Source organism: Phascolarctos cinereus, unplaced genomic scaffold, assembly GCF_003287225.1.
Source record: "Phascolarctos cinereus isolate Bilbo 61053 unplaced genomic scaffold, phaCin_HiC Scaffold_1;HRSCAF=81, whole genome shotgun sequence".
Lineage (NCBI taxonomy): Eukaryota > Metazoa > Chordata > Mammalia > Diprotodontia > Phascolarctidae > Phascolarctos > Phascolarctos cinereus.
In genome coordinates, this window is record NW_027555514.1 from 104,315,276 (window position 1) to 104,339,433 (window position 24,158).

Consider the following 24,158-nt stretch of genomic DNA (forward strand, 5'->3'; position numbering starts at 1 on the left):
ACACATTATAGTTATATACACTGAAATTAGCTATGTAAAGTAAAAGTGACAGAAAGACAGCCTGTAACAAAAGTATTAATCCTGCTCTTCTCTAACACCATTATCATAAAGAGATTATAAACAGATATATCATTGTACCTACTACCATAATTGAAGGTTCAATCTCCATACAGTGGTTTATTTTTATTATCATTACATAATCAAGCTCTATTAAAGTTAAGAAATACATACAGTTCCAGAGAGAACATCATGAGGACAGCAATTGAGAAGGTGACTCTTGCATACTCTGTCATCGCTGAATTTGATTCGCTGGCGGGTAGTGTCTCCTGTAATATAGGAAAGTAACAACTAAGGTTAGACAACCAGAAAACATTTATTTTCTGATAACCCTACTTTTGCTAGCCTTTTATGTGTATGTACACATATAAACAGGTAAAAACTAACCCTTCATAAGCTGATTTAAATAATGTCCTGTGCCAGAAATCATTTAAGTATGCAAACTATAATGGACAACATGCAGTTCCAATATAAATTAGTGAATATGTAATTCAAAAAGTCAAAGTTGGAAAAGCAATGCATTATAATAAACAGGGTACATGTCATAGAATCAGAATTTAGAGCTGGAAGGGACCTTAGAGATCATTAGTCCAACCTCCTCATTTTGCAGATGAGATAACTGAGGCCCAGAAAGGTTAAATGACTTGCCCAAGGTCATACAGTGAGTGGCAAAGCCACTAGAATAATTTTTGTTTACTGGTGTTAAAGGTCTTCTCAATACTAAACACTGATTTTTAAAATCTTTTACATTAAATTACAAAACATAAGAAAGAATCTGGCAAACATTGCATACACACTGCGAATCCCCACTGAACCCCAGCCGCCATTTCTTCCACTATTTTGTTCCAGTTGCAGTGTCTCCCTTTTGCTGCTGGGGGGATGGGGGTTAGAGAGGGTAGAATAAGGTGTTTAAGAGTGTACAAACCTGGAAGAAGTACTTACACACCAGTCAAACAAAGGTACATTGCCTAAATTCAACATCATTTAAAAAGCCTCCAAAGGCCCCATACCACTGAGTTTATGTACTCCTGTGCTTTACAATGCCAAACGGGAAACATTTAAATTCATTCTGTCTTCTTGTTGACAAGCTGCACTTCCTACAGCAGCAGAATCATCACCTGCTTACCAAATATGGATGTCCAATTGTAAGTTTAATAATCCATCTAAGAATCAGGTGGGCAACTTTAGTTTTAATAATATAAAGTACAGATGGTACATTTACTGATTTAAAGAAACTTATCTCCTTGAAAAAAGAAAAAAAACCATAATGGAATTTTCAGTACTGCATTCCATTTTTGGAAATGAAGTCATTCCTAAAGCATTTTTCTCTGAAGATACAGAGTGATAAACCCTGAGAAAATTATTTAAACCTTAAATTTTAATAATCTGGGTAGTACCACTGATAAGTGAAAACCTACTGGTGAATTACTGAAGCAAGATTTGTTGGTGCCAAACTCAATTTGCCATTCTTCCCATTCTTCTGAAGCTTTTAAAGTATTTTAAAGAAGGTGGATAAATTTTATGATTATTAACCTATCCACTTCATATACAGCTGTACCACTCTAATAACATTCATCCATGAAATGATTCAATGATTCCAATTGTATTTTCATATCTAAATAACAAAATAAGATTCTCTAATTCATTGCCTTGACCCCCATTACATAATCTAAGTTTGAAGGTAACAACTGTTTATTTGAAGGCAACTAAACATTTGTCATTTCAGACGGGCTAGATTTTGTTCAAATTGTTTTTAACTTGGTTAACCAAACTTTTAACAAAATACTTAGGTGCAAACAGTTTACATCAATATCAAGACCAGTAATTCACAGGCTAAAGTGAAGGCTTCAGAGCAGTCCAACAATAGGTTTTCTAGAGGCTAGTCTCTGGTTTGAATGTGTTATTTTTAATACCCACAATTTGGATTAATCCCTTTAGTGTTCACGCCTGCTACTACAATAATGGTTATTTTGGGGGTCCTTTTTTTTTCCTCCTTTTAAACACAACTGGTTTGTTCCACATTCATTAACACATCTGAAAAGTTAGTGATAACTCACGGCTCGGCGATTGCGGGGCCTTTCTGACACTCCCTTGCAGATTGAAGTAGGCAGGCATAGATACATTGAACCTTTATAAATAAAACAAGGGGCCAGATTGTTCAGTTTGTATAGAATAAATAGACTCTGCCAGCAATTTCAACACAGCATCTAGAAGTACATGTTGACTGTAAAGATTGTCGTATATGAAAACAAAAGTGAACAAAATCAAGTTTTTAAAAAGATGTCCTGATTTAAGCACCTAAAGCCCCAGATGAGAATACTGCTGACCAAAGATAGAAATTCCAGGTTGGAGCCCAGAGATTCTTGCTCTTCAGGCAAACTGGGATGAAAAATCATATGCATAATTATTTTACCAGACCCTCCAGTGATATAAAGCCTACAAGCTTAAATTGCAATGGCACTACAATAAATTCATAATAGAATGCCATTCTGTCATGGCATTTTATGGCTGAGCAAAGAAACAAATTAGTATTCCAAATCTACACTCAAGTTAAGATGAGGTATTGGTACTTCAAGGAAGAAAACAACGCTTCCATTATGGATTATCTTTAAGATTGTTCTAGTATTTTAAGAGCAAGTTTCTTTCAGTGCTTTTTGTTAAACCTAAGGTTTTAGGAGTATTTGCAGGCCTGGGTTCATGAATCAAGATTTCTACTAGTTTTACTAACAAGAAAAACACTTAAATATGTTTATCGTTGTGTAAGTAGCATCAACGTTAAATTTAATTTACTTGGACATAACCTTTGGCTTGAAGATCTATAAAATTCCAATTACAAATTAAAGCTATCTTATATCCAAATGAGAATTTAAAAAAAGATCTACTGTCATAAAATATCAAAAAATATTTTAAAGTTAACTTCTTGTCTTGTCTAGCATTATACATACATGGGCTCCCATAAATCCTAACTGCTAAGATAACTGGAGCTAACACTGAATTTAGATATTAACCTCTCTTCTATAAAGATGCAAAAATTATATAAAGCAACAAAATAAAACTTGTAGCAGTATGAGATATAGAGAAAGCTTTAAAACAAGAAACATTAGCTTACTGTTACTTTTTTTAAAAAGTTTTATATTTTACTTATTACAGTACAATTTAGCTACACTGCCAGAAAATGCAGTATTTAAGAATTTATTTATTATGGGTTTATGCACTGAAAGTAGACTTCTGCTGAAACCAAAAAGGTGCTTTAAAAAAAATAAAAAATACTGGTAATAGGTTCAGTTTCAGTCAAACTATCTGGCCCAAACCATGTTTTTCAAAAGAACTAAATGAAATACCCCCCATTTTTTAAAAAAAGAGAAAAAAAAAAGACTACATTTAGAGCCCATTTTTGTGCCCCCAAGGCAATGTTTGAAAATTGTGCCTTCACTGTTACCCCTCTGGAGTGAAGCTTTAAGCCTGAACTCTAACATATATGACTTGTTATAAGAACATAAATACGAGAGTCAAATTGACCAGCATTAAAAAAGTATTAATTTTTTAAAACAATAATTAAGTTTTCCTTTTGACACAACTACTCTACCTAAAACCACTTCTATGCTTATACCTAATTGGATGCTTTCTCTTCTCACTTTACTCCCTTTTCACTTATGCTATGCATATACAGACCACCAAGGGGTCTGTAGTTCCCTAAACTTGGCATTCTATGCCCCCTCACCCCCTGATACTGGCCCCAAGCCAAGAATGTACTCTCTTCTCCCTCTTAGCATCCTTAGCTTCATTCAAAAACCAGCTCAGGTACTACACCTCCTATGGGAAACCTTTTCCACTCTTTCCCTCCTCAAATATTTTCACTTATCTGGATGCACGCTGAATTCATTAAATAGAAAAAAAATCTCTGAGGGTAGAATTGGAACTTTGGAGTACAGATTGCAGTTGTTGTTTCCTGTTGGTTGCAATGGAACCAGGGTCGACAACAACTTTTTTATTAAACATCCTCTATGTAAGGCAGTGTGCTAAGCTCTGGGGATATAGAGGAAACAACAACTGCAATCTAACTTGGAACTTTGGAGTACAGGGAATATCATTTCCATTAACAGGAAGAGACTGAGTTTTCTGGGCAAAAGTCCATAACATCAAATAAGCTAAGTAAAAATATCCTTTTTAATGCTAAAGTTGTATCCAAATTGTCATTTAAAAAGTCAAGTACAAGCTAGGGTCTAGGGCACACAAAGAAGTATAAGGTACAGACTCCATCCACAAATTTACAGGCTAGCTGGGGAAGTCAGACAAATAAAGAAATAAATAAGAATGCAAGGAAGCAGAGACAATAAATTCTAAAAGAATGGTACAGGCAATAGTCACTACAAGATTTATGAGAAATGAGAGATCACCAAAGATTAGGCAGTTCAGGAAAGGCTTCATGGAGGGGACAGGATTTGATTGGTGCTTTGAAAAAAAGGACTAAAAATAGACAAGAAAAGGAAGGCAGGAATGTGAATATATAGAGGGAATAAGTAGATTAGTCTGAAGCAGAGAGTTCATGCAGAAGGGTGGTGGGAAAAGCAGTGGCCAGATAGTGGAGGGCCAATTAAAAATTCCAAAAAGGGGGGGGGCACATATTTATACAATATACAACTACATACTATTTTACATAATATAAACAAACATCTGTTTTGATCCAAAATTTTCCAGCTGTTTAATTGTGTGTAGATATTTCCTGAAGTGAAGCTATTAGAAAACTTAAGGGCAAAGGATAAATTATTCCAGAAAAATAATCCTATGATCCATGCTCCAGAAAACAACTCTCCCATCTGTTGCCATAGGAAAACTGTGGACTGTGCAAACAACACAAAGCTTAGCATGCACACCACTCCAGTACCTGTCAGCTCTTCAAGCAATTCAACAGAACTTGTATTGGTATTCTTGTAATGATAGCACTTGTAGTAGGTAAGACTCCAAAGGGAAGGAAAGTCAAATCCTAACAAGATCCTGAATTTAGGCTCACAGGTTCAGAAATTTAAAGCTAGAAGAGAAGAACTTTGATATACAATTCAACCTCCTCCTCACTTTACAGGGAAAAAAATTAAGTGATTCTATTTATAGTCACATGGATAAGTATATAACATAACCAGAATCTGAACTCTGGGTACTCTGGCTGGAAATTCAGCACAGTTCTACATAATGCTCAGGTTCCTCCAACAAAGGACACCCACATTATAAGTTTTTCTGGGACTGAGGACCCATCAAACTTTCTTGTCCTTTCCCTGGGCCTGCCTTAGGTAAGGGAATTAGGTCACAGTAAAATTGACTGACTGAATCTGTTGTACCACCTACCTGAGATCACCGTTTTAAAAAATATCTCTGCCACATCATCTGAAATTTTTCTAACTAGAAATTAACAAGGAAGGATAATCCAGCTCCTGCTGTCCTGAAACACGAGTTCTTATTTTTGCTTATAGCCTACACAGGACTATGGAGAGCAAACTAGAATCATGTAACTGAACCAGTGTTACCTGCTCATTTAGCAAACAGATCCAGAGAGGTGAACACATACTTTCTCCCTTCACTTCCCAGATCTGTCTGACCCCATTGCCTTTCTCTATCCTTCAACTGTTAAACTGAGCTGACTCTGTGGTAATAAAAACAGAAACCTGAGCAGAGAGCTCTAAAACACGACACAATGCACACTACTGCACTCATACCGCTTAGTGGAAAATACTGTTCTCTCCCTTTTGTTCCCAAACTTCGCCTTAGAGATGACAGTGAAGGAAAAACAGGGAGATGAGTTCTGCTTCTTTTTTTACCTCAAATGTTTGTCTCAACTACCTCTCTGATTCCACATACACCAATTTAGAGTCAAAAGGCTTAACTGCTTCAATACAATTTTCTATCACCTAAACAATATCATAAGTAAAAAAAAAATTATGAAACTTTTAGAAATGATTTTGGCACAGTCCTGCCTAGGAGTCAGAGAATAGAATAGGCAAGGTCCTTTCTGGGCAGTCATCTTTGAAAGAGAGAGAGAGTCAGCATTAAATTCACTCCACTTGTTCAAAATGACAGGAATTTGGCTTAGAAAGGGAGAAAAAGTGAGCACTTTCACATACAAAAAACACAATTGTGGAGAACTTCCCTCTCACTATTCATCCTTTCAACAGGCAACCGGCTATGACCTGAGAGGTCGCCATTAAAGTCTCTGATCAGTTTCCACAATTTTAATTGAATAACTAGACTGGAAAAGACTTCGAAAAACATGTGATACAGTCTTTTGTCTTTAGGCAGAGCTACAACTAACTAGAAATGATTTATTAGAAGTGTAACAACTACATTAACCATCCAACCTCACCGATTTCTATACTCCACATTCCTAACCATTCTTCAATCCTTCTCCAACTCTGGCCTACTTAAAACAAAATTCAAACGATCTGTTATTCACATATCCTGCCTTTTCCCCACCCACCCTGATTTCTTCAAAGCCCTATCAATTTTTATTTTTAGTTTAGAGTGGTGATTTCATTGGGCAGGAAGTCTCCAACAGAAGCATAATTGTTCTGCAACTTATATTCTAGAGAGCTGCTTGGGGCATTAGAAGGTTAACTGGCTTTCTCAGATTCACATAGCCAGCTGGTGTCAAAGGCTGAACTTGAACCCAAGTCAGCTCTGCCACTATTCTACCTTGCCTACTCAAAATTTACAACTCAAAATTAATACCACACAATTCCAAATCACTCCACTGCCATGAATGTCCAGTTTGTTCTTATTCATAATAATGTATTCTTAACTAGTAATTAAGAAGTGACTATTCACTTTCAAAAGGGGCCTATTGTAGAATTTTTTCAAAGTGCTGCTTCTGCTGTCTGAGTTGCAAAAGTATAACATTAGTTTTAAATATTATTTATCATTAATAGTGTTTGTTATTAACATTAGCTATAACTGTTATTTATTAATTATTTAAATATTACTTATATTTTATTAAATATTATTTTAGTCTTGTTTTTAGGAACATGTTACAGAAAGCTATGTGTGTTTATGTATATATGTATGTCATGTACAAAGAGAGAATGTATGTGTGCATATTCCAAACATTATAGCAAGGGAAAAAAATAGCAAGCGAAGAATCATAAACCATGGAAGATTGACTCACTTTCTGAAATATTCAAAGGATCATAAATATAGATTGAAAGGGATCTAAGAGTATCTAAGCCAATTCCCTCATTTCAAAGATGAGGAAACTGAGTCACTGCAGAGTAATCCAATGACTTATCCAAAATTTGTAAAAAGTAGTAAGAGGCAGGATTTAAATTCAGGTTTTCTCACTCCAAATCCACAACTCTTAGCAGGTCAGCTGTTTTTCCTTCCAACGGGAGTACAAAATATCAGACAGTTCAGTTAATGTTATTCTCTCACAGTCAGTGTAGTCAGAGTCACAGAAACTGTATTTGGAGTCTAAGCATTTAGCATAATATCTTTCACATAAACAAGTGCTTAATACTTGATTAATAAATCATACATATATAATATCACTTCATACTATTTCTAGGACAACTGTAGTAACTAAACTACTCCAATGACAACAAGGAAAAGGGTCCTTGGAACTCTATGGGAATGAAATTTGAAATGAAGAAAGCTTAATGAGTAAAATAAACACAAGATACCTCGACCATTTCAATATATCCATTGGGAGGAGGGGCTGATAGTAGGACCACAGGGAGGGCAAAATTTACATTACCTTACAACAGTTCAATGCATCCCACATCCATTACCACTACACAAGCAAAAGTCCCTGGGCACTGATAGGGGTGAAGGCCAGTAGAAGACTTCTGGAGACTACAGATAAATCCTGTTGTGGTACTAAAATAGCAAGTACTATTTTGACAGATAATTTATTTTATGATATGCTTTCTCCAGGAAACGCAGGCTGGATCTTACAAATTTTTAGCCTTGAATAATTCTGGCGCTTATTTGCACAGAATTATAGGCTCACAAAATCTTCCTTCCTCTATGAAATTTTATCCATCCTGCAAGATTTACCTCTAATGCCACTCTTCTTCCTTGTACTTTTTGCCAATGATCAGACCTAGTATTGCTCTCTACCTCTTAGAGCACTTTAGAACCTTCCCATTCACTTATATATTCTATTTTCAATTATACTATGTCAACAGACATATGTGTCTCCTACCAGAAATTAAGTTCCTTTAGGGCAGAGACTATGACACTGATCATTACCATCTCTACTCCCAAGGTTAAGTATTCTGAACTTGGTAGGTGATCAAAACTTTTGTTCAACAGAGCTAGACTATATTTCAGAGATAATCTAGTCAACTATAAAATAAAAACAAACTTCAAATCAAGCAACATAGTGTAGTAAAAAGATAACTGGATTTGCAGTCAAAAGAGCTGGGTTGTGATCCACCACCAACTCCTTGAGACAACATGGACAAGCTATTTAATCTCTCTGACCTCAGTTTATTCATCTTTGAGATGGGGGAAAAGGGAATGATTTGAACTAGGTATAGATGATTTCTATGGACCCTTTCTAGATGTAAATCATGTGATCCTTAAGAACCTGCTATGAAAAGAGATGAATAAAACTGAAGACATGAAGTGACTGATTATTGACAAGAAATTAGAATCTGGGGCAGCTAGGGGGCACAGTGGATAGAGCTGAATTCAGGAGGACCTGAATGCAAACCCAGTCTCAGACACATAACACTTATTAGCTGTGTGACCCTGGGCAAGTAACTTAACCCCACTGCCTAGCCCAAAAAAAAGCCATCAGCATTCTCACTGACTAGTGATGACTATAAAAGCTAGCATTTGCAGGTCAAAGCCAAGATAGAAAAAAGTTTAAAAAAAGAGAGAAGAAAAATGACAATGAAAAGTGAGAATACCAGACAGTAGATCCAGTAATACAACTCTCAGCACAGTACCTGGCACGGAGTAAGGACTCAATCCTTGTGGATTGAAAATAGAGGATAATGAAAGTTAAAAAGATATTGGAGAAAAAAAAACCCAGAAAGTTGGAAAACACTTTAAAATAGCATAGTAGACATCCTAATCTTAGGGACAACAAGGTGGTACAGTGAATTAAGTTCCAGTCTTGGAGTCAGGATGACCCAAGATCAAATTTTTTCTCAGACACTTACTGGCTGTGTGACCCTGGGTAAGTCATCTGACCCAAGCCCATTTCCTCTTCTGTAATATGGAGACAATAATAGCACCTACCTCCCAGGGTAGTTGTGAAGATCAAATTAGATAATATGCTTACAATGCTCTGAAAACTTTAAAATGCTATATGTGTAAATGCTAACTTATTATTTATTACTAAAGCACTGTTTATATCTCCTAGTCAAAATAAGATAGGGTTTGTTGTTGTTTTTTTAATGTATCCTGCTTCTTTCTCCAGCTAACAGGGCTCTTTTTCCAATTAAGACTTTAAGCCCTGTGGGGACAAGAACCATGTCTTATCCCTTTCTTGTAATCCCCCTCTCCCCTAGACTACTATAATATGTAACACATGTTAAATGATAGGGGTAGTCTCCTAGGTCAATAACCATAGAGGCATTCCCTGAGGCTAGAGGAACATCTAGAATAGTGCAGACTAGCATGGTACAATAGAAAAAACATTGAGTTCGGCCAGAGAGCATTTGGTTTTTGTGACTGAAAAATTCACTTCAGCTCTCTAAATTTCAATTTCCTCATCTCCAAGATTAGTGGAATGGATTAGATGATTATCTGATTATCCAGTTCCAAATCCATGATTTTATGATTAGGTAGATATCTAGGACATACTCAATCCAAGGGCCATACATTCCAACTGCCTCTAAAGGCAATCTGTACTCAGATAGGACTGTGGTAAAAAGGCATACATAATACCAAATTATGTATGACATTAGCTTGTGGGGGCATTAGCTACAGGAAGGTAGCAAGGCAAAAACCAAAAATAAAAACAAACTTTATAGTTTCTAGTTTTCCGTTTCAGGCATGTTTCCCTGGGACAAACAATCCTTGCCATGTTATGCCACAGTCTCAGTTCAACTTTTATCTTCCCTGTCCCCCTCACCATCCATGTACAATTCTTTTCCTAGGTGCTTGTGAGTGAAAGCTCCTAATACTTAGGGACCTTCTCACAACCACAACCCGTTGACTTTTAGGGCTTTTGGATTCCTCCAAAGCTAAAGGCCATACAGACTCTACACATTACCAACTCAAAGAAAGAGGCAAGAGGAACAACACAAATAGAAGACAATGAAGACAAAATAAACACAGCACTCTTATGAAATCTGGTCTTCTCAAGAAATCTTAAAAGACAAAAAAAAAATCTTAAAGCCACACACATATACCTCAATTATTCAATTATGCTTAAAGGCTAGCATATATACTACAAAACAGAATTCTCGAAGTTCCTTTGTTGCAGAGATACATATCCTTAACGATTGAGGATAGTATGCCAATTTTTTTTTTTTTGGTGAGGCAACTGGGGTTAAGTGACTTGCCTCAGGTAACACAGCTAGTGTCAAGTGTCTTGACGTGGGATTTGAACTCAGGTCCTCCTGACTCCATGGCCATTGCTCCACCTAGCTGCCCCTCTCCTTTACATTTTGAAATGTTTGTATTTGTTGATGAATAAGTTAATTTAAAAAAAAAAAGATGAAGCTCAAGCACTACTCTACAGAAAGCCTTTCCTGATACCCCTAACTGCTGGCGCCTTCCTTAACTATCTCAACTACCTTGTATTTATTCTGTGTAAATTTAAGAATGTACACGTTTCCCCCCAATATAAAGTCCTTGAGATATTATTTCTTCTTTTTTTGGGGGGGGGGAAGAGGAGAAAGAGAGAGAGAGAGAGAGGGATGGTATGTATCTCCAGGGATTAGAACTATGCCTGAGACACAGCAAGGGCTACATAAATGTTTCTTGATTAATTTCTTCTAGCTCCTGTTTTATTTGGTCTGGTGATTTTCTTGCTAGTACCCATTCTTACTTCTAAAAATATTCATCATTTGATAAAGTATTTGGAGATATGTTATATGGTTTCTTATTCCATCTCTATTACTTTAAGTATGTTCACTGATTCAACTGCTCCACAAAACGTTTTAGTTTGCTGTAATTGGCACTCTGCTTTACCCACTGTTATTTTCCAGTGTGGTTTTAGCCATATTTATTTTCTTCGGTATTTCCATTTTTTGAAGGGGATGGGGAGTGAGGGAGTGTATTAAGGAGATTGGCTTTCTTCTATCTCTTCACACCTAGATACTCCTAAAGAGCCTAAGTCAGTCTGGTAAAGCTACTGTCTTTCCAAATGAAACATAACAAAACATCAAATGAAGCTGTGTCAGTTTTGTACATTTTGCAGGACTCATTTGTGTAGTTTTATACTGCTGATAAAAATAGTCTAATGTGTACTAAATTTAATCCTACCAGGTGTCGTTAAATCAAGTGTCCCCAAAGTATTTATTCCCCATTAAAAAATTAGCCTGCCAATTATTTCAACTGATAATGCATGTTCTTTACCAATTTTTGTAGTCTACTATTCAACCAAAAGGACCAACATTGTTGCATTTGACCTAAATTTTATTGCCTTTTAGCATTCTCTTTACTTACATGGTTGTAGTCATTGTGTATGGTTTTTATTTTCCATTTTGCAACAGTTCATGCAATTCTTCCCATGTTTCTCTGAATTCTTCATATCTGTCTTCCCTTAGAGAATAATATTCCATTTGCTCCCAGGTTTAAGTAGACTAACATAGAACGACTCAATGTTGCTTGTGCTAACGTTACAGGCTCCAGTCAGCAGTAGTCACAAACTTTGCCCCTATTCCAGCCAGGTATTTCTAACTACTCAGCCTGAGTTGACCATGGTGGGATTTGTTCCTGACTCTACAGAACTACATAACATCCCTGAAATCTTAAGGATTTTCTCAGGTTCAGTATATCAGTCTAAGGCCCACTTCTTGTTCCCCCAGTTCTAGGAACCATTGGTAACTCCAGTCAACTGCTCTATTTTTTTTCCTTCTACTGTCCATGTTTGTTGACATGCCAGTTGTGAATCTTCTACTAGGTTTCAAAGTTCCTCTGCCACTTAATCCTTCAGTAGTATTGACCCATGGGTTGTTTTGACATGTCCATTCCTCCTAACCTGCCTATTCCTCCACAAGGCTATGGCTCTCCCAGTCTCGACTATCTACCTACCCATGCTATGTTTACTGTCTGCTATCACCTATGTCACAGAGCACTGATTCCTAGAAAACTCTTACTGATTAGAATATCTATCCTCTTGAAGCTAAAAAATAAATTCATTGAACATTTGTCCACTGTTCATACTATGTAAGCTAATAAAAGAGATGTACAAGGAAACGTCTTCTGATGGGCTCAATCATCTTTTGGTATCTACTAAAAAAGAACATTTCAGAACCAAGGGCTTATCTAAAGCTAGCAAAGCTATTCTATCGCCAGACAACCACAGATAGAGCTCACCTCAAGAACGCAGCTACTGTCAGGTTATTTTTTAACATTTCTTCTTTCTGTTCATTAATTCAACTTAAGGACCAGAGTATCATTCAGAATATGAAATATTATTACTGAACAGTTTTATGAGAAAGCTGATCCATAATACAGGTCATATAGGGGTTTCAAACTCATAACATCAGACATACAATTTCAAATAAGGTGTATGCCTGGAATTCTAAAAGTAAGACATTAAGGAAGAGTTTAGAAAAAGTTATGGTCTAGTGCCATGTTTATGAAAATGTCTTCTAATTTTAAAAATGTGTATGTTTGTTAACATTCCCTAATGTATATGTTTGACACATCCCCTAAAGAAACTGGGACAAATCCCTGATCCAAGTAGGTCATAAGAGGAGGTTGAAACTGATAAAGAGGCTAACACAGGTAATTTTGTTAGTGATTAAAAAACAAAAACAAAAACCCACCAACAGATCATGTTTTGAATCCTAACAAGTTAGAGGCACTGATAATGAAAACAATGATGATTTTTAGGGTGTCTTTTGTCTAAAATGTAACAGGTGAATTTGTATAAAGGCAGCCATGTTATACAAAAATGGACATTATGAAAATACACATTTCTGAAAATTATACAAGTAACTAAAAACAAGGTCAATTTATCAACATTTTATTTAACCTGAAGGTCTGCCACCTACGTTTCTATCTATATCACATCAATCTATATACACAGCAATAAATGATGCTCCTGAATGATAAAAGGGTTGTATTATTACAAAGACAGGAAAGTATGCAAGACATTTTGGAAAGATTTCCCCTTAAAAAGAAGGGGAATATTTAATAAAAATAAACTTTTGGGAATTAGATGTTAATTTTTGGTTATTTGTAGGTTTCAGCTGTTTACAAAGGCTACAAAAGGAATCAAGACATTTAGAACCTTAGGGGCAGCTAGGGGGCGCAGTGGATAGAGCACCGGCCCTGAAGTCAGGAGGACCTGAGTTCAAATTCAGCTTCAGACCAAACACTTGACTCCTACTAGCTGTGTGACCCTGGGCAAGTCACTTAACCCCAACTGCCTGAAAAAAATTAAAAAAAAAAAGAGGGAGAGATTTAGAACCTCCTTCAGTGAGGTCCACTAAGAACAATCTTGTCTCTTCCCAACAAGATTTACTTAATTTTTATAAGGTTAGTGAGAGCCAGGCACAGACCCTTTGGCAAGCCCTCCAGAGGACATTTCAGTATAAACACCCTGTGTTATTCATTCAACCTTCCTAGACCTCTCTGGATTAAAAACCAAGGACACTTCAATTTCTTCTCTTTGGCACAGGTGCTTTGACCAAGTGAAACCTCTCTAAGCACACCTATCAAGAAACTATTGTTTATGGAACAGCTGAAAGGTGCTTCAAGCTTTCATACCTATTACCTCAACTAATACTCACAACAAACCTGTTTAACTGTTGCTGTTATTCAGTTGCATTCAACTCTTTGTGACCCCATCTGAGGTTTTCTTAGCAAAGATAATGGAGTGGTTTTCCATTTCCTTCTCCAGCTCATTTTACATGTGAGGAAACTGAGGCAAACAGGGTTAAATGACTTGCCTAGGGTCATAAAGCTAGTAAGTGTCTAATGCCACATGTGAACTCAAGTCTTCCTGACTCCAGGCCCAGCACTCTTATCCACTGTGTCACCTAGCTGCCCCTCCTTGTGAATTAGGTAATCTGTATATTACAGATGAGAAAACCATGGCTCAGAGCAAACCTACCAAAGGTTACAAAGCTAGAAAGTGGCAGAGCCAAAACTCAAATTCTAGTCTTCTAAGTTTACTGCTCTTTCCCTTATACCATACTGCCTGTTATACAGATGCACTGATACTGGAATCCTCTAGAGGACACTCAATTGTTATATAGACAATTGTACAGTATTTGCATTTTTTAATCTTCACAGATATTTTCATATCCTGCCCTTCTACTATTACCCACAGACTTTTAACCATCAACTGGGAACATAAGTATTTTAAATATGAATGATTAGAAAGCAAATCTACTGGGCAAAAATCATAATTAACCTTTTTAATTTGGTTTTGGAATGCTATAGACAACTCCTTCCTTCCATTAGTAGTAGACTTGCACAAAATAACAAAATCTTAAAACAAGGACTTCCAAAAGTCGTGTTTTGTACTGAAGAAAAAAATAACAATGATATATAGTACCTATGTTCCAAAGAACTCCGAATATACATGCTAGATGCATCATTTAATATTCAGTGCAAGAAAAAAGAAGTATATTATTTTTCCCATTTTAGATTTTTTAAACTAGAGGCAGAAAGGTTAAACTTACCCAAGGTCATAATTAGGGGTCAAGCCTAGACTAGAGAATCAGGTCTTCTGATTCTCATCCCAGTGCTCTTTTCACTAGCCCATGATGCCTTATCAAAAAAATCCAAAAATAGTTGGACCCCCAGTTACACTGGTGCGTATAAACCCACTTTATATAGTGACCAATGTTTCAACTCACAAGGTACCCTGCTTTCATTTATGCAGTATGTCAGGCTTTGTAACCTAGCAACCAAGATGATTTTCAGTGGCACATAGTAGCCACCACCAGGGCAAAATTGCAAAGAAGGCAGTTTGTCTTTAGCCCTCTTACTTCCTTGTTAAGAACTCCCTTTACTTTTTCTCCCTTCCTTTCCCCTCCCCCAGATACCCAATGTGTTCTTGCTGCCCACAAAAACTAGACCTGCCTTCTAGAAGTGATCCAAACTCCAAAGTACCTCTACCTTCTACCTCACAAATCAAAATCTCTTCTCCTGGAATAACTCAAAATAGGTTTTCTGGAATCTAAAGACCACATTTAATGATTTCTGAGCAAAATAAGAAGGACCAATATGCTTACATACACCCAAGCACAAGTGTGTGGGTGTACGCAGCTAGTTAACTAACCTCCTAAATTAAATTGGTAAATGATGGAAGGAAACAAGGTACGCTTTAACAATGCCCATAACCGGATCTGGGCTCCTACCATCCAGACCTTATTTGGAGATTGGTTCACCAAGGTAGAACAAAATGGTAGATTTCTCCTCCTTCTTCTTGGGCCCTATTTCCCCAAGGTAGAAACTGCTTCATGGCTAGTTTCTATGCATAATGCCAGCAGACCTCACCTTAGGTGTCCTCCTCTTCTGCAGCCCTTTCCCTCCAGGTACTTTTGTTTCTCTCCCTACCTCCCTGGGACCAAGTAATGGTCCCTGTAAGTTGCATTTGTTTTCCCCACTACCAATTAAGTTCATAAACTTAATGCCTCCTGATACATGGTTTCAAGTTACATGATGTTTTTCAGGTAGAACTTCAGGTTGACTGATATAAAAGAACAATCCCAATTACTTTAAGGCTTGAATCATGAAACTTATCAAAACATGAAAATGTCCACACAAAGGACACCCTACTAATTCAAAACTTGCATAAAAAGAAAAACACTTCAAATGAAAATAAAATATTTTACTTTTCTTAAAGGTCTATGTTCCTGTTTATGGCTTGGACAAACAGCATTTTTAAAGATATGTACAAAGTCAAAATCTACAATTATAGGGGCAAAAAAAAAAGTAAAGTGAAAAAGGAAACATACAAATTAAAGTAGGATTGGAGGCAGCTACATTTCTGCAGAACAAGCCACAGTCACACTAAATTAGTTCAGATTTAAACTTGGAGGTGGGGTTGTGGAGGTTTTTTTGTTGTTGTTTAACATCTCTATACACACCTTGCTGGTCATAGCACTTTTGTGAGACTGAGGCAAGTGACTTTGATCCTCCTCCCTAACTTAGGAATGTACAGTAAGGAAATTATAACCACGTGAGGGATCCAAAAATGCAAAATACCTTGTACACAGCAAATGCTTAATCAATGTTTGCTAAATTGAATTAAGATTTGCTGTGCTTAAGTGAACTTTCAGACTTATTTCTGTAAGTGGGACTACTGAATATTACTTCTGTTATATATTTGCTTTAAAATAAAAATGTTCAATAAAGATCCTTCCTGGTATTTCTTTCAACTGAAGAGCAACAGCTGCAAAATAGCATCCCTATATTTCCATAAACTATCAACACGGTGATAATTACTACCTAGCAACTAAAAAAAAGTATTTTGAAATCTTTTCACATATAAAAACTTAATGATTAAAAAAATTAGTATATAACACAAGTAAAACTCACTTCCTTCTCCAACTCCCCCTCTCCATAGCACACTCCTCTGAAAATAAACTTATAAAATTCGTTGTGTTATGGTAAGACCTACAAGTCTTTAATGCCTTTTCTTTATTGCAAAATATAATTTGCAAAGTTAGGGAGTTTGAGATTTAAAGAAAAGAATAAGGAATACTGAGCTTGTAAAATTGTGTAGTGTTCTTTTAAAATATTAATAAAACAAATGGAAGAAAAAGCTATTCTATAAAACTATTAAAAGAAATTGCTTTCTATCTAACCCAAAATATTTTGCTGTAGAGAATAAGAAGATACAGCATTTATCAAATGGAACTCTGTGTTTTGGTATTGAGAAATGAAAATGAAACAGGGTAAGACTACACTATTCTCACGATACTTTACTTTCACTTGGATTTGACTAAAGAAATTGAATACGAATTCAGCACACGTTACTGATAAACAATCACTTTCGAACAAACTACCGTACATCACCTTTTCGGTTATAAATTCCTTTTATAAAATAAGTTTCAGCATTAGCTGGTCTCTGTACAAATGTTTTTCTAACTAAAAATCCTCCTCCCCCAGTTCTGTCACTTTGGCACCAAGTTTTCAAATTGCTTCAATTTGGGGCACATGCAAAATATGTTAACATTAACTGGATAAAGTTGTGCAGCTACTTTTGCCTGTAATTGGTCCGTCAACAAAATGGAGGTCCCTTTGAAAAACTGACCTCGACAATCTGTCACAAAATGGGACTAAACCCACCCACTTCACGAAACCATGGTTTGGGTCAGATTTTCTCCAAAAAGTGGGATTGTCTGTGTCGGGTCTGTGCCTGGCCAGAGCCCTCATTAGGGGTTTCGCCCTACACCTAAGTAAAGAGTCGCTTTCCTTGGGACTAGGGAGCAATGGAGTTTCTCTCCCAGTCAATATCCAGGAGGGAGGCGGCGAAGAATTACTGAGTTCCCTATTGGGGAACTAGTTCTCCATCACAGGGACCAGAATCCGTGCGAATGAGAAGGCAGCTAGTGGCTCCGCAGTGCGCCGGGCCCATGGGGGACCTCGGCTGCAAAGCAAAGGTCTTTCAGGTTAAGCCCGACAAACCCAAGGTTTCTAGTCTAGGGTAAATCAACAAAAATGCCCGATCTCTCGTCTTTCTACCTGCCGGCCCGACCCCGCCTCGTCCCATTGGTAGCAGCTCCCGCCAATCGTCGGAATCACCGCCTTCAGGCCCGCCCACCGGCCCCAGATTGGTGTGGAAAGAAGAGCGGGGGACCTCGTGCTACCAATCTCCGGCTCCCCTACGGCCGTCTAGCGCACTAGGCAGGTCGAGGGCTAGATGCCGCTCGCTCGCTCCGCTCCCCTCCCCCCTTCTCCACGCACTTCCCACCCCCGTCCCGGTTCCTTACGCCCGTCCCCGGGGCTCTGGCTTGTGGCTTACCGTCCCGAGAAGTGCCCATCAGCTGGTCCAGCATAGCACGCATCTGGGCCTGCGCCGACATGGCGGCGGCGGCAGCAGCAGCGGCGTAGTGAGCGAGCAATCGGGAGGGGTGAGGAAAGAATTGGGGAGCAAGCCGGACCTCTCAGGGCTGGGGGGCGGGGGAGGGGGAAGGGTAGGGTGAAGTGATGTCGCCGCCGCCGCTTCCTTCGGGCTTGCGGTGAGGGGGCGGGGGACCGGGGTAAAGGAAAAAAGTCCGGGCGGCGGCTTCTCCTCACTTCGATGTACTGGAGGAGGCAGCGACCCCCTCTCCCGACCCTCGTTCTGTCACACTCAGTCCAGCTCCCGCAACAGAAGCGGTACGGACCACACGGAAAGGCGCCACCGCCGCTGCCGCCACCCTACAAAAGCCGTCAACCCCCCCCCCGGAGCTGACGCCGCCGCTCGCCGCCACCGTCGCCGCCTACATGAGCGCGCACGCTCCTCGCGCTCACTCGTTTCCCGCGGGGACTCCACCAACTGGCGTTCAACCGCAGTACCTCCGCCCGCCCCCGCCGGGGAGGTGTTCCACCCTAACGGCTCTTGGGCGCGTGCTCGTGGCCTTCCCCTCCCGAGATCTCGCGAGGCCTCTTGTTTTCGATGACTTGTGCAGGAACTGCCCTTAGGGCCCACATCTTACCCCGTTCAGTGGGACTTTGGGGCCTTCTGGCTGTGGGCTTTTGCCTGACGCTGCCAGTCAGCTCTTTTCTTAACAAAGTGGTACGTCCTGGGGCTTAGCCCGAGTGGAAAGTAAGTAAAGAGAAGCTCGGCGGCTAGGACTGGGTTTAGTACGTGCTTCTGGCGTAATGCGTTTGACTTCTAACCCCTCCCCCGGGTGAATGCTCCCTCGCCCTGGGGGCACGGGCGTGTTGAGAGGCTCCCCCAGACTGCGTCCTGGTGCCTCAGGGACCGTCCTCTCAGGAGGCGGCTGAGCGGTTGAGGGTCTGCGCCCGGCCTCGCCGGCTGAAGGCAGCACACTGGGCAGTGGGCTGGAGTTATCGGAACCCTCCTGTAGTTGAGGTTTAGGGAGGCCTGGCCTAGGGCGCACGGTGAGGGAAGCCGAAGCGCGTGCTGCCTCGGGAGACCCGGCTGCTTGCTCGGCTTGGTTCGGCGTGACCAGAGTAAAGGACTTTGCGTGTTTTAAAACCACTCGGTTCAGTCAGCCAGCATTTATTAAATAGGTCCTGCTGTGTGGCAGGCATTGGGCTGAGATAGGACCCAGAGAGAGGCCAACAAAAGCATACCAGTTCCTGCTACCAGTGAGCGTTCGTGGGAATCGTGTGACCAGTCAGCACCCAGTCGATGGGAAAGTATTATAGGTTAACTCAAATCTAGCAGAAGAGGTAATGGATGGTAGTAAGAAATAGCGAAAATAGATGGAATAGAAAGGGATGAATGATGTCTAAAAATGGAAAACTGCATGGCATTTTGTATTGATTGAAATAATATAGGTTGAATTAAAATATTGTTAAAAGGAAAATATACATATATGGATATGTATATTCAAGTATATACGTTGAAAATAAATTCAAAAAACTTTCATATTGTGAATTACTTGACTGTCTTTTAAAATCAAATTATTCTTTTTTTTTTAATCATCACTGCTGTTTTCATCTTTGTCATTGTTGTTCTCCAAGCCAGACTTGGGAAGTGTGGCTAGTATTTGATCCAATATGCTACACAATAGCTCCATTCTCTGCTGTGTTCGCAACTCTGACCCTGCTCCTGGCTGCTCTCCTGTGTTCAGCTCACTCTAACTTATTCTTGGTATTATCGACATTATTCTGTTGATAATTAAGCACCTATGTGCCCGAACCGTGGAATACATAAAATCATTAAAGAGTTTACGAATGTAGGCAAGGCTAACATACATTAAGTCAGTAGAAGTTCTTGAGAAAAAGGACCTTTTTCCCAATATGCTTTTGCATTCCTAGTACTAGCAAAGTCCTGTGCACATAGCAGACAATTAACAAATATTTGTTACACTTAATTGAAACAGTAAGAACAATACCAGTTATTAGAAGCAGAAGGTGTGGTGTCAGTGGATTGAGCTCTGGACCTCCAATCTGGAAGACTGAGTTCAAATTCAGCCTCTGCTACTAGCTATGTGACTATCTGCCTCAGTTTCCTCATCTGTAAAATTAGAAGAATAATAGCACCTACTTCCCCGGGTGGTTGTGAGAATAACATGAAATATTTGTAAAGTACTTTGCTAGATAAATGTTAGTTATCATGAGGGGCAGTTTGCTGATGCTTATAAGTGTAATTAAAAACTCAGGCAGATTAACACTGGTGGCTGATAATTTTATTAGGAAAATGCTTAACAGGAGACATGATCCTTGAGCTAGACTTAAAAGGAAATTGTATTAGGAGAGGGCAGAGAATTCTACAAGACTGAATACCCTAGAATGAGGAATGTACATATCACTTGAGGATTGTTTACATTAAGTAGTAGACCCCACTCCCACCTCCACTAGACTGGTCTCCTGATAGTAGGGAAAGGTGAAGGTGGAACGTTTGACCCTGGGAAAAAGGGCCAACTGAAGCTTTTTGAAGAGGAGTGCTATGGTGAAAGGGAATGAGTGTAGCCCTGAGACTGGGAAAGGAGAGATGTGAAAGAAAACATGAAAGTAGGGGGGAAAACCTCACATAAATTTTGAAAGTCAAATAAGCTTCAGTTTGAATCATTTTTTCTGAATGATTTGGCACAACTATAATATATTTGATAATTTCTTTTGTTCCTTTTCCCATTATAAAGTATATAACATACTTTATAAATGCCACAATAAGTAGGCATATGAACATAGTCCACCAACAATTAGGAGAGTTCTTGATTTCTTTCAGTGATTTTGAGACTTGTTTGGTCCAGAACACACTAGTTGGCAAAGTCCAAAATAGTGTTCTGGTATTATGGTATGAAAGATGCTATTTATCAATGGGCAAATGGGAAGCATGCTGGAGTGTAGGTTTCAAGCATGGAGAATCATGGGGAACAATGTAGTTCAATAGAACTTTTGCTAGATAGTACCTAGTGTAGAGTTTTCTCTTACGTACATTTTTAACTAGCAATACGATTTCTTTTATATTAAGCTTTACAAAGCTTAGATTTTTGTTCTGCAGTATTTGATGACAATAGTTAGAAGTAAAAGAGAAAGCAAGTGCTAAAACTACTTGGAGATAGGTGGCATGAGCCTGAGGAAAAGTAATCAGTGATTTATAGCATATTGCTGAATCCGAGGACCTTAAAAAAAAGCCTTAGAAACCAAGGAGGTCTGGAGGCTCTGTGCTTCTAAGTGATGTTGAAAGATAAAGACCAGGAAGCTTTTAAGAGAATAAAAAGGAAAACCTCTAAGCTAAGGGCAAGCATGTCCTGGATTATTTCTGAAAAAGAGCTCATTCTCTTGGAAATCTAGGGTGGTCAGCAAAGTGTATATAGTTTAGTATGTATTCCAAAGCATTTGACTGAACAGGCAGTATGGTACAGGGCAAACATCACAGGATTTGGAATCAGAAAAACTGCATTCAGATACTACCTGTTATTACCTGTTTGGCTTTGGGCAAGTCACCTTTTTTTGGACTGCAGTTTACCCATCTGTAAAATGGAAGGGTTGGACTAGGTGATCTCTGGAGCCCATTCTAGCCCTAAATCTATGATTATGTATCATCCGTCACAGAAGGAAGAATCAACAACAACAACAATAATAACAAAACATTACTGGTTGAAACATGGGGGGCAAGAAAAAGGGAACAGTTAAGAATGACCTCAAGGTTTCATGATTATTAATTAAATAGCTCGCAGATAGCAGACACTTGTAGGAATAGAAAATAGGAGATCCTGCTTGTTGCATGAAATTACTGTGTTGAGCATCCTGGCTTCTGGGATGTTTCTGGCCATTAAAGGAAACAATGCAACACTGGGATGTCCCATGCCAAGATTCAAGGTGATAACACAATCAAGCAAACATTTATTAGTCATCTACTATGTTCCAGATGCTAGAGGTACAAGACAAAAATGAAGCTGTCCCCATCTTCAAGGCATTTAGTCTATTGAAGGATACACTATGTATGTAAGCAGCTAGTGGCCCAGTGTACAAGCACTGAGCTTGTAGTCAAGAAGACCTGACTTCAAATCTGCCCTCAGATACTTATTAGCTGTGACCTTGGGCAAGTCATTTCATCTCTGTCTCAATTTTTAACTGTAAGATGGAGATAACAGCACCTATTTTCCAGGATTGTTGTGAGGACCAAATGATTGTTGATATATTTGTAAAGCACGTAACATAGTGCCTGGCACGTAGTAGGTGTTACATGCTTGCTATTACTATTATTAAAGTATACAAAATAAATACAAAGTAATTTTAGGAAGAGGGAGGCATTAGTATCTAGGGAGATCAGGAATGGCTTCATGTGGGAGGAGTGTTTGAGCTGAGCCTAGAAGGAGGCTAGGAATTGTAAGAAATGGAAATGAGAAGGGAGTGCATTCCAGGTGTGGGGGACAGCCCACATAAAAACACAGAGATGATAGGTTTGTGTAAAGAATAGCAAGAAGGCAACAAGGCTGGAAAGTAAGTTAGAGCCTAGCTTTTTGGCTTTAAATGCCAAAGCGATGTGTTTTTTATCCCAGGGTCAGTGGAGTACAGGAGAGTGACATGTCAGGCCTATCCTTTTGAAATAGCAGCAGCTATACAGAGGATGGATTGGAGAGGGAAGGGACTTGAGGCTATTGCCACAGGCCAGGGCAGAGGTAACGAAGACTAACTGAGGGTTGTGGGTCTGAAGAATGTGAGAAGTGTTATGGATATAGAGTCAACAAGATCACTCGGGAAGTAGGAAGTATAATAGAAATATAGGAAGTGTAGTAGAAGTCCAGAAGAGGTGCGGGTTTTGTGGAAAAGGAATGATTTACATACACACCTTTACCCAGAAATGGCAGAAGCAGGTACAGTACACAGGCCTTCTCTAAGAACAGAAACATCAAGTTCACCTTTTTTTTTCCACTGAAAAAAGTGTATTTTCTGATCAGCTCAATACTGCAAGTATCTGTTATTCATCATCATCAGACATTTAAACGTATTAGGTATACTGGTGTAATGTGCTACACCCTATGCAAAACATGTTAAATATGTTCCCTTTCTCTAGATTTCACATGCTAAAAAGCCACACTAATCCATGCGGAACACTTAAGGAGACGTTACTGCAATGAAAAAAGATTTAATAATGTTAAAACTTGTGTTATGCTATTTACAGATTTTTGTATTAATAACATTTGAGTTGGGAACTGGTAAATTGATTATTCGAGCTGAGAATCATGGAGTGAATGAGAACATTGTTTCAGTTTTGAAGATGATGTGAGAGCTTTGGCTTCACTCCCTCTTTCCACTCCCTCTGCTTCCAGCCACACTTCTTCTGGTTTCCATAATAACCCAAACCATCATAAGTTTAAAACTTACTGGAGTTAAGGAGTGTTAGAAAACATTGCTATCTTGCTGCTTCCTTTCTAAACCCACGTGCTTTAGTGTGGAGTTTACATGTCCCAAACCTGATACGTAAATTAAGAATTATTAGAAATCTTAAGTAACTTAGTATTCAGACAACAGACTATCCTCCCATCACAGCTAACAAAACCCAACGTCTGCTATAATATAGACGTATACTACCTTGTGTTGTTACAATTTTATTATGTATACCTCTTTTATCTCCCCAAATCAATAGTAAGCCCCTTAAAGTCAAGAATCATGCCATACATGTCATTTCAGTTTTCACTGCTAAAAGTGCCTTATACTATCATGGCATTTTTGACACAGCATTTCTCTCCTTTTCTTGTGATATTCATGGTTTATATCATAAAATTTACCACTTGGTTAAAATAGCAGTGTGAAGTAGTAAAATAAGTACTATACTAGGATCCAGAATTCAATTAAGTTAGCAGGTAGTAAGTCATTGAACATTTATTCAGCAAGCACTACAA

General features: G+C 38.6%; 1 protein-coding gene across 2 annotated transcripts in view; it reads right to left on the minus strand.

Annotated features, from left to right (window-relative positions):
• The window catches only part of LUC7L2 (LUC7 like 2, pre-mRNA splicing factor), a 67,503-nt gene extending 48,951 nt beyond the window's left edge, over nucleotides 1–18,552 (minus strand). Inside the window, exons 1-3 of one of the 2 annotated variants that reach the window (XM_078153424.1) lie at nucleotides 18,155–18,552; nucleotides 2,115–2,185; nucleotides 232–326 (exon numbers count right to left, since the gene is read on the minus strand). In XM_078153424.1, coding sequence (XP_078009550.1) covers nucleotides 232–326; nucleotides 2,115–2,172 — 153 coding nt within the window. In that variant the 5' untranslated portion in view covers nucleotides 2,173–2,185; nucleotides 18,155–18,552. The remainder of the gene's footprint in view (nucleotides 1–231; nucleotides 327–2,114; nucleotides 2,186–18,154) is intronic. The other variant, XM_020998103.2, reaches the window with a different exon arrangement.
• Nucleotides 18,553–24,158: the final 5,606 nt, after the last annotated feature.